The following is a 17,041-nucleotide window of genomic DNA, read 5'->3' as shown; positions in this document are numbered from 1 at the left end:
ACAAGCTCATTTCTCTACGGTAGTAAGGAATCTCAAAGCTATTTTCGAATGTACGTAATTGCAATTCGAATACGGAAAACCAATCAATTCTATCCTAGTATATGACATCAGCAAATCTAATTTGTTTTAAATATTAGAATATGCATCGAGTTGCGCTCAAACAAAACACCCAAACCCATTCTGTCTAGGTAATCCTCGAAAACAAATCGTGAGTGTCCAACAGCAACCCCCACAATGACTACGTCAAATGGAAATCGAAACCGTCAACGGCAAATCGTTTATTAATTGTCACGACGCTGCTGGCGGCGCTCGCGCATTGTCCCGCACACCATGTGAGCGCACCTCGCACACCCACACATTGCGGAAATACGTCAATTCAACGTCCAGCCAGCAGCAGTCGGACAAATGCTCACCTCTCCACTTTTACCGAACGTCAAAAATAACCAAATTCGTTTTTCGGTGGGATCCGCCGGGGGCTTGATTTCCACGTTTTCTTCTTTTAGATCCCATCCAACTGTCCATCCATCGTTTGGTCGGTCGCTGCACCATAAACTCCACCCGCACCAACAGTTCGTCAAGTTGAAAGAAAGTGAATAATGATGCGATAATCGTATTTGGAAGTTTTCCGATTCCGCCGTTCGAGTGGAGTTTTATGATCTGATTCCGCGAGCAGGCGTCGGTATTGTCAGATTCCGAAGTAAAAGCAGAAGTGCATCGAAGTGCGGCGAAGAAAAGCGAGCGCGAAGATCGCGATTCGATAGGAGTGAGTGAGCAATACACGTTCGAAATGAGTGCAATTTCAGGTTGAACGATCCGAGTGTTTTCTAATTAACGACGACGACGACGAGTGGATGCGGTTTTGTGTGGAATCGATTTGAATTTTATTTCCGAGTGCCAAATATCCGGAGAAGGAAAGTGTACCGTGATGTGATGCTCTGTTTTTGGCGAAGGGAAATTATTGCCGCCAAAGAAGACGGAGACGACCTTGGAGAAAGTTTTCTTGTGAAAATTGTCAGATAGGAAAAAAAAAAACGAGTAAACGGCGAACGGAAGAAAAGTTGTGGAAGCAGCAAATAGTATCATCGCTCGGTAGCAATGCTGCGTTCGCCGGCCCATCTGATTGGCCATGGACCGACTGGGGCCGGTGCCGGAGGGGTCATGAGTTTGCACAGCCATGCGTCTTCGCCGCCGCACGCCCGGACGTCGCTGTTCGATTCATGCCACCGGAAGATACGGCTGATCGGTGGAGGACCCGTGGCGTTCCTCGGAGGATTAGTAGCGTGAGTATAAAATAGAGGGTTGTGGGTTGGTAAATGTCATTAACAGGGCTGTAAGCTGGACTACCTACATTAAAAAAAACTATTCACTATGTCAATGAAAATCTTTATAAAATGTATATTTTTAATAAAAGGATTCTATAGCAATTTACCGTACCGTATACGTATCGTAGGGGAATTATGTAGGGGCATAATGGACACCTTAAGCAAATGCTATTTTCAAAACTATAAAATTGCATTTTTTTTTAATTTACGCCCGACTAGTTTTTAAATTTAATGTTGGTATGACGTGCTACCTTCATTCATTGTAATAAAAATCATATCATATGTCAGAAAAGTATGATAGAAAATTTGGTCAAAACAAGGCTGGTAAAAAGGTATCGGGGCAAAATGAACACTTGCGTGAAATTTAGTGATTTCGAAATATTTAATGACTGTCAACCGTTCATATATGCAGCTGAAAAGAAAATGAAGACGTATCCAAGAAGTTTACTAATATTTAAGGAATGCTTGCGAACCTTTTAGGAAGTTTGCACAAACGTTTAGAGTAATACATGAAAAAACTTCACGTGAACTCTTGGAAGAATCTTCGGAGGAATATCTTGAGTAATATCTTGAGTCATTTAAAACATAATTATCAAATAATGAGCATGAGCATTGATGACCGTACAATTCGTAGTTGCTACTCCGTGATTGATCGGAGTAATCGAAATTGTACAGGAACCAACATATGTAGCTTGGGAGTAGCAACCCATCTTCAATGTACATTTTCGAGGACTCTGAAATTAGTAATGTCAATAACGGTAACGCCGGCCACGTCTTTACGGTCATCGGGGAAGGGAAGGAATGTTAGTGTGGCGTCCATTGTTACTAAAGACCGAGTATACCTCAGCATCTCCATGGTTGTCACGAGAAGGAGTTTTGTTAATGGGAGGGCTTAAAAGCTACGTGATCAGGATTCACCTTGATAAGCGATGCTATTCATGTAACCTCTGTTTGAAAAGTTATCTATCGATGCGTCGATATCTCAAACACCGAACTATACAAAGGTTTGAATCTCGATTTTTTTTTTAAACATGAATAAGCGCTTATATCAACACTTCAAGTGTCGAACCATCCATAGTTTGTTCAACAAATACATAAAAATACATGTCATGGTACAAATGTGTTATAACAAGCATGAAACGAGCTCACCAGTTGGTAATCCATCCTCGACTGAACAGTCACAATCTCAGCGTCAGCACGCTTAAGCAGGAATACAAAATCACTCCGATGGCGCGCGAATGAAATACTAACTGAGGAAAAATATCGCTCCGAGCGCGAGAAAATTGAATCCGACAGCTTGAGCCTTTACAAAGCACTACCCAGGCAAACGAAGTCAACCGAAAAAAACACTCCGAGCACGCGAAAAACGAATCGAAAGGCTTGGTCCTTCGCAAAGCACATAATTCTCAAATGAACACATGAACGATTGACGAATTCGCGATTTGTTCTCGAATGAACACCATGAAAATTATGTGAATCTTTATTATTATGGTTTTCTAAATATCTTAGTTATTTGATTTTAGAAAATTAATGCTTAAGAGATTTTTGAAAAAAATCAAAAAAAATTTTTCAAAATCCTGGGTAGATTCCACTAGATATCAGTTAAAAAATAGCGTAAGAAGTATAGTAAAAAATCTTTAAAGAATAAAATAAAAACCTTAGAAAAATGTCTATGAAAACTTATATAAAAATTCATAGTCATATTCTCAGACGGATTTTTAAGAAAATTCTTGGTTGAATTCATGACAGAATTCACAGTAGTTTTAATATGAGTAATTTTATAAAAAAAACATCTTATCATACATCTTATATGATACCATCTAAGAGAAAAATTCAGATGAATTTTGTTATTTTCTCATTAATGGTCTATTGGATTATTTTATGAAAAATCATTGGCATCCGCAAGAGAAATTCTTGCAAAACTAAGCAAAAACTATTGAATAATTCGAAAGAGTGTTTTGTGAAGCGAATAAAGATAATTTTCTCACCAACTTTTGGTAATAATTTTTAAACTTTATCTTTATAGAAAACGAAACCTCTAAAGGAGGTTTTTGGTACAGACCTCATTTAAATAAAAAGGCTGGAGAAAATCTTTGATAAACAAAGCATTGTACCGTTTTTTCATTGGCTTATGATTCGATTTGTGTTTGAATCAGCAATGATGTTTGATGGAAATATATTTCAACTCAAAGAGTTCTTTTTATTTCATTGTTTGAGTAATAAGAATATTTACCCTAGGGTTCTCTGCAAGAATTTCTCACAAGACTGTCTATAGATTTATTTGAACATTTTTCAGAAATATTTGGTAATATTTCTTTCTAGAATACTTTTATGTGCTTTTTGTGAAGAATTTTTCTATGAATTTTGATAAGGAATAATTTAGAAATTCTTCAAAAAACATCTCTCAACATGCCTCCAGCGATTATTTCAAGAATTTGCTGTAGAATTTTTCGATAATTTCACATGCATTGCTTCAATCAGATTCTTTCTGAAGTATTGAAAAAATTAAAAGGATTCTGCTGAGAATTCTGTCAAAGTGTTTCGTAGAATTCATTTAAATATATTCCTACAAATATTCTTTTAAGTATTGCCAAAAGATTTTTCGAAGATTCCTGAGTATTTTAAGGTTCCAGGGGGAATTAATGAAAAATAAAATCCAAAGAATTCTTTATCAAAAGAAATCATATGAAACGTTTTTAAGACATTCCACGAAGAATCAGGCCTTAAAAGAATCCCAGGAAGTACTAGAAAAACTTCTCCTTAAATCCGTGTGAGAATTCATGGAAGAAACTTGGAAGAAATCCTTTTAAGAAGTTTCAGATAAATATCTGAACGTAAACAGTGTTTTTTCATGGAATAAGGGGAGGGATCACCAGGAATCTTCTTAACGGGGGACCTGGATTTACTACTAATTTGTTTATTTTTTTTAATCGGACAAATGTGAAATTGTCTTCTAAATATCTTCCGTCTTTCGAAAGTCTTCCACACAACTCAAATGTCTTTGCTACAGGTTTCATCATGTGCAGATGTTAGTAAATTGTCCATTTTTCATATTTTCCCCTTAATATGTGCATTATTCTTCTTTTGTTTTTGGGGTTCTATCCCATTAGGCCGAAAGGGTCACTAAGCCGAAAATGGTTGATAGTTCTAATTGGCTTGAGGTCATTTTGTATTTTGATAGTTCTAATGATTGTACCCCGTTTGGCATAAAGTCGTTTGGCATAAGGTCGTTTGTCATAAAGACGTTTGGCATAATGGTCGTTTGGCATAATGGCCGTTTGGCATAATGATTGACTTAGAATGAATATAGGCATTTTTGAAGCTTTTACCGAGTCCATAGCAAAAACTTTTGGTAGGTTCTCAACGAGCGTGGTGTTCGTCCAGAGATTTTTCAAAAATGGTTGTGACATTAGAGAGCATTTCTAAATAAAACTCGTGAGGGTCTGGTGGAAGATGTTTTCGGAATAATAATTTTCTCTATATCCCAGAACATATAGTATATTTAAGCTTGTTGCGATATACATATTTGAAAATAGTAAATTGGCAAAGAAAGTGCGCAGTTATTATTAAAGGAAACGCTCATAGAATATTTCGCTGCAGATCAAGCTCTGTCCCAGTTTGGACGTAACACTTGATGAAATTTACTTGATGAAAGAAGGGAAATTTATTTGCAAAATATCAAAAGCTCTACGATAGCAGATTATTTTTGGTTTAAAATGTTTAAGGCTCTAAAGCAAAAAATCTTCTCACATCATAACTTAAAAGAACAACACATTTTTAAAAGAAAATATTTGTGGCAAAACTTTTCAACGATTCAACGATTCAACATAAATTTTGATTTCGGAAGTGTTCATCAAAAACACCGTCTATTATCAAAAGAAGGGAAAATTTGTGATTGAAATAATATTTTTCCAGCATATCTCGAAAGGAGATCATCCGCCCGCAAAAAAAAAGTTGAATATTGGCAGGTTCTAAAGTAATTATCATTATAACAGCACGTTTTGTAAGAATTGATAAAACAGCAGGATATAAAAATGATTAACATTTAGCTTTATTTAATAAACAGTATACATATAAAGAACAACCTATTTCTAAAAGAAGGCAAAATTTATGGTTAAACCAAAAGAAGATTGGACTTTGAAAACTATTTCGACATAATAAAATGAAAAGACATTAACAATTGCGTTCAGAATCATCGAAGTGATTGATGAGTGCTAAAAACTATTCGGGGAAACTGGCTAATCGGGGAAATGGGATATTCGGGGAACTGGCGCATTCAGGGAATTGGCGTTCGGGGAAACGACATTCGGGAAACCATTATGCCAAACGACTTTATACCAAACGGCTTTATGCCAAATGACCTACCACCGTTCTAATAGGCTTGAGTTTGTATTTTTCACCCTTAATAGTCACCAGCTAGTCTAATTTCACTTTAAATAGTCAAATGACCCTTTTGGCCTAACAACATTCGACCTAACGGCCTGCTCCCGTGAAAAATAAAATCGTTCTTTCAACTATTATATTGAGAAAGTCATCCAAAATTAGCATAAAACTGAAACCAAATGTATCATAATCTTAACAAAAATAGATTAATGATGTTACTTTTTGGAAAGGACGTTTGGTATATGGCCGTTTCACATAGTTTTATGGAAGAATATTGCGCATAATAGACGTTTGGCATCAATAAAATACGTCACGCAAAAATGACTATTTCTTATCCCGCTTCCTATCCACTTTTTATATGTAACGTTGCTGCTTCCCTAACAGCATCTTGTATCCTAAAGTGAATTATATGACTTCTTAAAATATCTTCCCTCTCATACTGAAGATTAATCTCTCAATTGAAACAAAATTGAGAACAGGCTTTTGTATTATAACACTTTACCAATTCCGAGTGTTTCTAACAAAAATGGAACAACGTTCGTTGAGTAATCAATACAGAATTTCTACAAGTATTAGCGGAAGACTCCTAGTAGAGAATCCAGCTTCTCATGCTAGAGGTTAACAAAATTCCTACTTGACTTTTCCTTAGGTTCTTTAGAAAATTCTCAGATTCCTCGAGGAAGAGTTTCACTATTTTTTTCAGTGATTCCTCTTGATGTTGTTAGGGATTCCTCCAGATCATTTAAATTATTTAAAAATTATTAATTTCTCAAAATCTGCTTAACATTTCAGAGTTCAAGCTGGTGTTCAACGCTGATACTTCTAGTAATATTTTCCAGGTTTTCTTCCTTCCAAGAATTCCTCTGGAGATTCTGCCGATAAGTCTCTCACAGATTTTCAGTTTGATATTCCAGAAGGTCTTCTGAAGATTGCTGCAGAAATTTTTGGTAAACATAGTGTGTATATTTTCTCAGAAAATCTTACTAAAGGATTACTTCAGAAACTTCAAGAATTACTGCTATATTTCCAAAAAACTCCCACGTTTTCTTTAATTCTCATTAAATTTTATAGGGGATTTATGGGGCAGATCCTTGAGCTATTATGTCCAGAAACTCACCAGCATTCATTTCATCCAGTGATGACTAAAGTTGTTTTCCCAGTATTCTCATGTCGATTATTCGTGAATTCAAACAAAATATGTTTTAAAGCTTTCATAAATTTCTTTAAAAATTTCTTCAAATACTGTTCGTTCCACAAACCTCTTGAAAACCTCGAAATTTGCTTATAGATCTCAGCAGTTACTTCAAATCTTGTTGGTGTCTTCCTTGCGATTTTTTTTAATTGTCAAGGGAATGCAAAATGGTCTGGCAATTATCCCACAGTTCCCGATTATTGGATTATTTATTGAACCAGATTGCTCTGCCCGGGTTCTTCCCATTCCCACATGTTGTTGCGGCTTTCTGATTGCGGTTCCCATCATGGCAGCAGTGCCAGTCAGTCAGTCAGTGCTTTCTTCTCTCTGCCTCAGATTCGCTTCCCCATGGGCTGCCGGATACGATCCAGAACAAATAACCCAATCGAAACGAACAACACAGCGCTGAAGTAACAGCAATCTGTTCTTCTGAAAGGAAGTTGAAACCCCAGAGAATGCGTTCCGCTGCACTATGGCACCGAAAGCCATTTCGGTTGACCAAAACCTCTAATGCTCAATAGTGTCCCCTAGATTTGAAGCTTGTTTAGATGGATTTTATCATGTTAGTCCCCCGATATAATCAGAGCTGTAGCAGTAGACAATAAACAGACTCTCATGATGCATAGCGGATCATCTTCTTTTTCTTGGCATTATGTCCTCAGTTATTAACTGAGAGCTTCCTTTGCCATTTTCGCATTCGTATTTCATCGCAGGTTCGATGAAACTCTATGCCCAGGGCAGTCAAGGAAATTTTCATCACGAAAAGATCCTGGACCAACCGGCAATCGAACCCAGACACCTTTAGCATGGCTTTGCTTTGTATCCGTGGACTCTAACCATTTGGCTAAGGAAGGACCTTGGATCATGATTGTTACAGAGAGCGATAAGTGAGAGATATTCTCAATTTTCTTAGAAATCAATCACTGGTTTGTAATTGAAATTATGTTAGTGTAATTAACTAATCTAACTATCAGCCCAAATCATGAAACATTCGACAATAAAGAGAATTCGAGGTGTTGACCGGCATTTGTACTAGATAGAACCACTGTGCGATGATGTGGGAAACATGACGCGATCTATCGCGCGCGTACTTCGATTCCGATCTGCGTTTATTGACTCGGAAACAGCTGGCTTGCACTACGGTCGTTCCGCGCACAGTGCAGGTTTATTTTGATAAAAACCAATCGAGATCTATGCACTTTTCCGACTCAAGTCCGACCGGATGCTTATGTTTGTTTGTTCTGTATCTGTGGGAGATGTTTTGTGATTACCCGGAATCTTTTGAATTTCAGCGAATGCAACCACAATGCCATAATCTGCACGACTCGTTTTGCTATTTTTGTCGCAGAACTTTTTTTCCCTGTCGATTATCCACCGCCATTTCAACCGGTAAAACCAGTTTCGCTTATCGCATTTCTTGTTCTCTCTCATTACAGGTAAGTGTCACCACCCGCGCGCGTTGAACGTGTTCGCGGTAATTGCTTGAATCGCGCTGCGATAGCGGAGGAATCTACCAGAAGCCCAGAGAACCAACAGTAGTGGCAATCAACCATTGCCTTAAAGTTCCGGGGGTTTTGCAGTATTGTGACCACCCTTTCACAACGGTCTCTAAATATGAACATGTCCACTAGAAACGGTAGGCGCCAGCAACCGGTTTGGAGTAGTAGTGAACAATTAAATGGATTTTATTGAGTACTGCTCTATGGCTTTAAAACAATGCTAATTGAGGGACAGTTCTATGAGCTTTTAATTGACTAAAGATACATTTCAAGCGTGTGCTAGAATAAAGGCGTAAGTCGCATAATCGGTTTCTCTTCATCGATTCTCTCTTCTGTGTATAAAGGTGACAAGAAGCGGGTTTGTTAGCAATTTTTCACTTCAGGAAGCTTGGCAGCGATGCAGTCTTGCGTCCTGAGCACACGCTTGGTTTAGCCTCGATATCTCTAGAAAATTTTGTTGTTATTGAATTGGGATTTCAATTTGCATACTTATTCTCCGTTCTGGTTGGTGCGACAGTAATGGCGCTTAAACCTAGACTTTCGAACCTGGACACAAGGCAGAAATGTCCCATCCCAGAATTTCATCTTTTCTTAACTCTTTCTTTCCCATGGAAGCACCCTGGTGATCCACCAATTTTCAACGAACGCTTGATGACTCTAATTGATGCGCTTAGCTCACACGGGTAAAAATGCGGCACTCGAAATAAGGAGAATGAGTCATGATTTCGGGAGGAAAGTGTGTTTTCATGTTATGAAAATACACCATGACCAAAAGTCATGAAATCATGAAGCATTTTACCGTAACGCCGGCTATACGTTACGTTTTCAATTTAAAGCGAAGAAAAATGTCAGCTAGAATCCTCAAATCATGAAGCATGTATGCTGGAACCATGAATAAAATTCATGGAAACATAAGCACTATTCATGGATTTAGTCATCTGTCATTTATGATTCCTATTTTTGATACAAAAAGTGGCAATTTCGGTCATGAAATCATGAAGCAGGATCCCTGAATCATGAACACAGTTCATGAAAACAAACATTATACGTCAATTTAGATCCCAGTTTATATTTGCTATTGGTAAACAAATGAAATGAAAATTTAAATCGATGCGACTTTTGTGCCGGTAGTTTCATAATAAACCGCGAACACATTCCACAATTGTCAACCTAGCGAGTGCCAAATCTTTATCAGGAACGCGAACATTCGGTCATCAGGTTTCTACGCAAAATATTGTTTCGAGCATAAATTGATTTAGCAAATAGTCCCTGGGCTCACAAAATGCTGGTGGACTGCATGAGTAATGGAACACTCCCCAATGACACTGTGGATGTGGAAAGTGAACCGAACATCCGGCTGCCGGAGGCCTTTTGTGAGCTGCTCTGCTATAGGACATGGGGACATCACATCCGAACAGTTAAAATCGCCGACGAGCTTGTGAAGCGAAATCAAAGTCAAACATTGCCCGGTTCTGCAAAATCAGGATGAAGGTTTGTAAGTATATTTTGGAACATCTAACACCTACGGCAGATTGATTGTGTCGTGACACAATGTGGGAACTTACGGAAATCTCACCAAGAATGTCGTCGATACGATGGCAAGGTTACGAAGAGCAGTGTCTTTAATTTGAACTTTTTCAAAAACAAAACATTTTTTATTATTTCACTAGAATAAATCACCGATCGCCATGAGACACGTTGACTAAGATGAAGAAAGTGACAGTTGGATTTGTGTAACGCCATGAGCATACAATTTCTTGCATAATAGTCACGATTTCATGACTTTTAGTCATGATATCGTGAAACATAAAATTTTATGAATTTATGACTTTCTGTTCATGAATCCGGCAACCGATTTTTTTACGTGCAGTAATAGTAAGTGTCAAGATATTGAAAAGCAACTTACTAACTATTGATTTTCAATCAAAAGTTTTTATTGTTGATTTGAATTATATTTCTTATTTGCAACAACTGTTTTTCACGCACTTTCTTTAGGAACGCCATTTCGACAGTCGAATAGTCCAACACTAACTTTGTTGTAGAGAAAGGGTTAACAACGTCACTTCCAACGATTTCGGATCTGAAATTATTAGTACTTTTGTCCCCGTTCTTCCTTTTTAAGATTGTTTTTATTTCATCTATTCACATAATCTTTGATTTAACACGTTATAAACTCAATTATATGATAATTTTTTAATCATCTTGAAAATCCAACTCTATGCAGTTGGCCAGGCGTTTTAATATATGTGTAAACATTATTGTTGATTGAAAAAAAGATAGATGTAGTAATTCTATCTTTTTCAGCCTGTATAGACTGGAATGGACTAGACTAGACTAACTTTTCATTCTGGTTTAAATCTAGCGCTTTACTTGTACATACTGCTGCAATTAAGCAAGAGCCTTGAAAAACTCCGAAGTACAGTGCTGTACAGAGAGCAGTGCATAAAGCCGTTTCGCATAAGGACGTTTATCATAATGGACGTAATAATAAAATTGTGCTACACCTAATGATTATTCTATCTAGTATTTTTTTCAAAAAGGTCTATCAATTTATGCTTAGTTCCATCAGAAAAGTCCTATAGATTCCGTCAGAATCCATTTGAAAAGTAGTTACAAAATGTTGTGCGTACTCCGTTCTGTAAAATTGTAGAAAGAACAGTCAGCTATGGCGCAAGTATTGCAAGGAAACTATTAATTTTCATACAATGACACAATAAAAGATGTCTTTCAGAATGTCGAGAGTATTCGAACGGAGGCGTATAGAGGTTCTTGATCAGGGAATAAGGGTAGAAGTGTATATGAACGACCTCAAAAGTTATTTTACGGTCATTTTCGAAACCTTTCCTATTTTCCTGTGGAACATAATGCTCTAAAGGATAATCATCCTCCTTTATATTGTACAATGGGCAAAATCGTGACCTAGTTCGACTGTTGGTACATGACATCGTTTAATAATTAAGGTGTAACTCCCCGTAATCCAAAGATGGCCGACTTGTGCCCCTACTCAGGTTTTCAGAGACACTATACTTGAGAAACAGTTTTCAAAGGCACTAGACTGGAGAAATAGTTGGCAAACGTTTCTGATTTTCTTATTTTAAGCTTTCTGCTAGTGCAGTTATGCCTTTGAAGTTTCAGTCCAATCTTAGAAGTTGATTCCAAACGGTTAAGAAGTTAACGGCTTAGAAGTGAATTCTTAACGGTTCAAACAAGAGTTCTGATCATTTCTGCTTCGAAAATTACTGGATTGGAGCAGTATTGAGCTCGAATATCATACAATTCCTCTAAGAATTTGACGTGCAAAACCACAGAAATTTGTTCAACTTTTTCCAAAGATTTATCCATAAATCTATCATGACATTTTCGGAGGTGTCCATCAAAGAATCGTATTTGGGATTTTTGTTGACATTTATCCAGAAATTATTCCAAGTAGGTATTCCTTTAGATACTTTTTGTGTTAATATTTCACAGACTCTTTCAGAAATTTTCCAAGACTCTTTTTCAAAGGCATTGCTTTAAAAATACAGAAAATTGGGACGCAGCAGCACAATTGTGCTGGACATACTTTGTTGAAGCGAATCATTTTCGGCTGGATTCGAATATATTTTCCTCTGTCTGCAATTCTCCATAGTCAGTGGGTTACATCAACACCACATGAAGAGTTCAATTGGTCGGTGTTCAGACAGACTGGACTGGACGATATTTTTACGTTCTAGAGATATGTTAAGGACGGCATCAGTCTGATATTTCAATCCTTTTTTTTTATACAGATGTATTACCAAATAGCTATGTTCAATTTTTACAGCAAACAATGCAAAAATTTTGACATTTTGAATGTTTGGGAAACGTTTTTCTGAAATCATTAAAAAAGCACTTGGTCCAGTGTGTCTGAACACCGACCAATTCAGCCAGGAGCATTGCCATTTACCAAGAGAAACTTCACCATAAATGTGTAAAATCTTCCATCCTGAAAGATATAAACTAAGTACTTCAAGGATTCTCTCAACCTCAGGCAGTAATCAAAACATTTTAGTAATCACGACTCTAAAAATTTCTTTGGATACTCAAATCTTCCTTCGAATAAATTGCATCAAGAATTTCCTTTTCATGAAACTTCTTCGTAAATTCTATTTAACATGCATCGAAAGAATTCATTGAAAAATAAAAAGAATAAAAAAATATTGCTGGAATTAATAAAAACAAAACAGAATTCTATGAAATTATGTAGTGCGATGAAAATGTTTAGGACGGTTTACAACGGCCTACTTGATGGCAAGACGAAGTTTGTCGGGACAACTAGTAACCTGGGTCTCAATTAATATGTAATCCATTTTTTTATATATATTTTTCTACGGTCACAGAAAAAGTGCCTGATGGTATTGAAATAATTTCAAACCTGTTTTCCGCTAGTTACAGTTGTTATTTTTAAAAATCGTTTATCAGAAGAGGTTTAAAACAAATAGGGATTTTCAAAAATAAATATTAGAAAAATCAAAACCAAAATTCATAAACTCACAAATAAATCATTGCCCAAAACGTGTTTAGATCGATTTTTGATAACGAAGAATGATATTTAGATTTAAAATTAAAATTAAGGTACTAGAGAGAAGATTGTAAGCAAGATCTGAGAGATGGACTTTTCCAACTTTTTTGGTAATTTGACCCACCCTTATGTAAGACTCGGTGATTGAGGTAAACAGAGGCGTGAAGAAACGGTTCTTTTGGAGAGACTATCACTCCAAATATTATAGAAATCGATTGATATTTGACAACAAATAGCCATAATTTGTTGTTTTTGACGTGAAAATTGTAATGTCAGATTGAACTTTTATTGCATGAAACAAAATAAAATTTTATTCGTGTTCTTATGTTAGGGCATTTCTAGGCCTATCATAGATATGCTATATTAGTTTTTGCATGAATTATTGGAATTATGGGAAAATTCGATGCGTTTTCACTTCGCGGAGTAAATAATGGATTCGTCTGGTCAATCGATGAAGATAAAATTTGGCATAAAAAACTGTTTTCGAATGGTTTAGGGGTTTGAATTAAAAAAAATCCTAGTATCGAAAGGACGCGATCTTGTTAGTGAATAAATAACGAGTGGATTGAGAAGAATAGAGAATGTTCAGACTTTCGATAGCATTTTGTTGGTAGGCATAGATTTTTGTTTTCTAAGAATGTTTTTTTTTTCAAGTGGTAGCCAAAACGATTATTTTAATTGAAGTTACATCGGGAGTGGAGAAAATTGTGTAATGAATCACGAAGCATAATTAGGCACCAGTGGATACCCAAGTAACACCAAATACATCTTTTTGTGCAGCATTAACGATATATTGTTATATTGAAGCTCTATTTGAGTATTATATAACATCTTGTGTTATATATTAGATATAGTACAGTATTCGTAAAACATGTCATGCAAGATCATGAATTGGAAATAAAACAAACGGTCTAGGTATTATTATAGCTTCATGAGCGTTAATATAACTTTTTTAAGATTTAAACCGCACATGTTTACGTTATAAAAACGTATGCGCTAAAAAGTATTTTGAACTTGGTTTCAATAACATTCAAACACCATGAAGATGCATTACCATCAGGCAAGTTGTTCATATTGAACCGGGCCTTTCTAACCCACTCCCGTATGACGATTAAAGTTTTGAACCTTAATTTTTAAGGTGACAAAAAGACAATTTTCAGCTGGTATGAACTTTACAAACCATTTTACACCTATCAAAGTGGAGGGTATCTTAGCACTGTGCACGACTTTTCCACACTTTTACAATCAAACATACGATGCCACAGAAATTTGATGAAAATTTTGAAAAAAGTTTTCACCGGTCTCGAACTCGTGACCTTTGGATTCAAAATTCAACACCTTATCACTACACCACCAAGTAATGCATATTTGAGCCGAGATTGTTCACCAATATAAATGCAAGCATTCTATACAGTAGCACATGCCATGTTATTCTTTGAAGTCCATCGTCATCACAGCTGAGCTACAGCGATTGCATTCGATGCTATTCGAGATTGACATAATATTATGATGTGTTACAACTGTATTATAATCCTATTGAAAAACATCTTGGTGTGAAATACAGTCATTGTAAGGTTAGATGATTACAAGTTGCCTTACAACGTTCAATCAAAAAAACATGTTTCTGATGCGTATTGAATACGTTGATTATACAAGTATATGACTCCATTACCTTTCTTGAAAATGAGATGCTAAGTAAAACATCAGTAGCGCATTATTAACACCTGTTTGAGCCAACTTGATGGTTTGAGATTTATGCATGTTATTTTTACGTTACTTGTTGCCACGTGGCACGTACGAGCGCAAAGTAAAAATTTGCCGGGGGCAACATTGACGGTCCAAAAAATTGCCACGGCACAGTATATAAAGTCGTTTGATTTATGCTGTCCGAATGTTAATTTGAGAAGTTAGCGCAATAAACACATTGTGAATATACACAAGTAGTGTGTTATTCAGGGTAGTTCGATTGATATTAATGTGGATGCTACTTAGTTACGTAATTTTCATAGTATAGTTTAGAATATTTAATCGATAAACATCCGAACATTTTTTGACGGCACTGCAGGCTTCGTGAGGAAGACACCATATTATGTTTCTGACATTGGGAATTGATCCGCTGCAAAATTCTATGATGGCACACATATTTTTAGGATAGTTTGTTTTGTTTTTCCATTTCATTGAGGCGCATGAATTTAGAATTAATAAAATTGTGCATTTCACAATAAATCTGGAGCCGCACACAGTTTGAATACACTATTCGGAATTAACAGAAGAAAATTTAATAATCACCATAAGCAATTCGTGAAGAGAAAAAAAAATCGTTTTCATTATTTTGATTTTGTTTTGAACTGATGCTATCAAAACAAAAATAGATGTAATTTGTAAAACAATACATCTTCTTAGCTTCAATATAACAAGTAAGTATTAGTGATGCTATGTAATACATCTTTAACACATAATTGTATGTTCTAATGATGTATTGGGAAACATCTTCTATGACAAGAAAGATGTTTTATAAGCCGCCATTTTTTGCGCTGTTTCGGTGATATAAGTGTACAAAATAAAATTATCCATATTCACCATAAAACAAACCAATTTGTATGAATCAAGTATTTTATTCATTTATAAAACAAGTTGTGTTACTTGGGTAGTAGTGGCAGTGGACATCCCCGCGATGATTGAAGGCAGCACAGAGACAGCTTTCAAAATCAAGTCGATTGTTTAGATTGTTCTTTTGTTACGAGATTCGGAAGATTTATTATGTTCTGATTCAAATTAGGAAAAAAAAACAAATAAATTAAATCGGGAAGAGGTGAAACAAAAAACCAGCAAGCAAACATCAAAATGGCGGTGAGATCTCTCCGATTACACCTTTATATGCGACACATATTACTAAACGACTTCTAATTTCCATCGTGCGCTTTATTTTTTTATTGTGAATTATTTTTTCTGATGACGACGTTTGGTTTTTGCGTTTTTTGTTGTTGTTTTTTTTACTTGTGCGATTTTTCTTGATCGGTTTTGCTTGAAAATGACTCTTCTACTTTATTGATTCGTGCATGGCAGTAATAAATTTCATTATTTTATTCGTATTTAAGAGTCATTTTTTGTTCTTCTTCGTTCCGATGACCCTGGAACGATCGGTACTGCTTTTTAATTATTACCAACATCCTTAAAACAAAACCGATTTATTTTTTAAGATAAAAAAACTAAAACATAATTATCTATGTACTTAATAACCCAAATGTCTTCTTTTGGAATGCCGGTATTTAAAAGATTAAATTGAAAAACAAACTTAAACAACAATTATTATTGGTCCATCGCTAGCTTTTGAGGCGAATCCTGACCTTACATACCTATCCCAACCTCCAACTCCGTAGCACTTATGAGGGCGTCGCTGAGTCGGTGGCCTCTCATCAACATTTCCCTCCGCTATCCTAAGTTACGGTAAAGATGGGCGTGGCCAGGAATAGCGGTATTCATGTTTTTTTTGGTATTATTGTTCAAGATTGGATTAAAGTTTGTTCCCCGGCCTTGTTCCTGAAAGCAATCTGAATGAGATTATCAAAGAGAAACATGAATGTTGCTAGTATCCAATCTCCGAAGTATACTGTAACTGCGCTAACGCCAACGCCAAATTATTGGAAACCATTTTTAGCCTATAGTGGAACAAAAGAGTTCGCGGAAAAACTTGTAAATGATCTTAGGTATGTTTAAATTGAGCGAAAAAAGATACCAACATTTCTAGTATTTACTTTGTAGTATAAATAGCTGGTACAAAAAATGCCTGTCATAAAAGTTTCGATATTTTGTGTTTCGACCAACGAACTTTTGTCCCACACTCGATAATAAGTTTTTGGTGGAGCAAAAGTTCGCTTAAGACAATCAATTTTCAATCTGCTATAACTAAAAATGGGTAAATATTTTGACACAAGTTTGTTCGACAAATGTTGAAGATTCACTGTGTGGTATTTATTTTTTTTTTCTCATCTGTAACAGTTTTTTTTTCTGGAAATATTGATTATTTCACTAAGGTCGGACTTTTGTCCTAACTTACTCTACGCTTCTTCGGAAGCATCCATAATTTAAATTCGCGATGAAGGGA

The 17,041-nt window shown here is 36.0% G+C and overlaps 1 protein-coding gene across 3 annotated transcripts in view; it reads left to right on the top strand.

Annotated features, from left to right (window-relative positions):
* LOC5569782 (MOB kinase activator-like 2) overlaps positions 1-17,041 on the top strand; it is a 521,979-nt gene that overhangs the window by 275,212 nt on the left and 229,726 nt on the right. The window contains exon 2 of one of the 3 annotated variants that reach the window (XM_021855722.1): positions 504-1,280. The exons of the other annotated variants lie outside the window; for them this stretch is intronic. Within the exon in view, the coding sequence (XP_021711414.1) occupies positions 1,096-1,280 (185 nt within the window). The 5' untranslated portion in view covers positions 504-1,095. The remainder of the gene's footprint in view (positions 1-503; positions 1,281-17,041) is intronic. 3 annotated transcript variants of the gene reach the window in all.

This window comes from Aedes aegypti, chromosome 3 (assembly GCF_002204515.2).
Source record: "Aedes aegypti strain LVP_AGWG chromosome 3, AaegL5.0 Primary Assembly, whole genome shotgun sequence".
NCBI classification, from domain to species: Eukaryota; Metazoa; Arthropoda; class Insecta; order Diptera; family Culicidae; genus Aedes; species Aedes aegypti.
The sequence above is the reverse complement of the archived record's forward strand: the minus strand, read 5'-3'. Positions and strand labels throughout refer to the sequence as shown.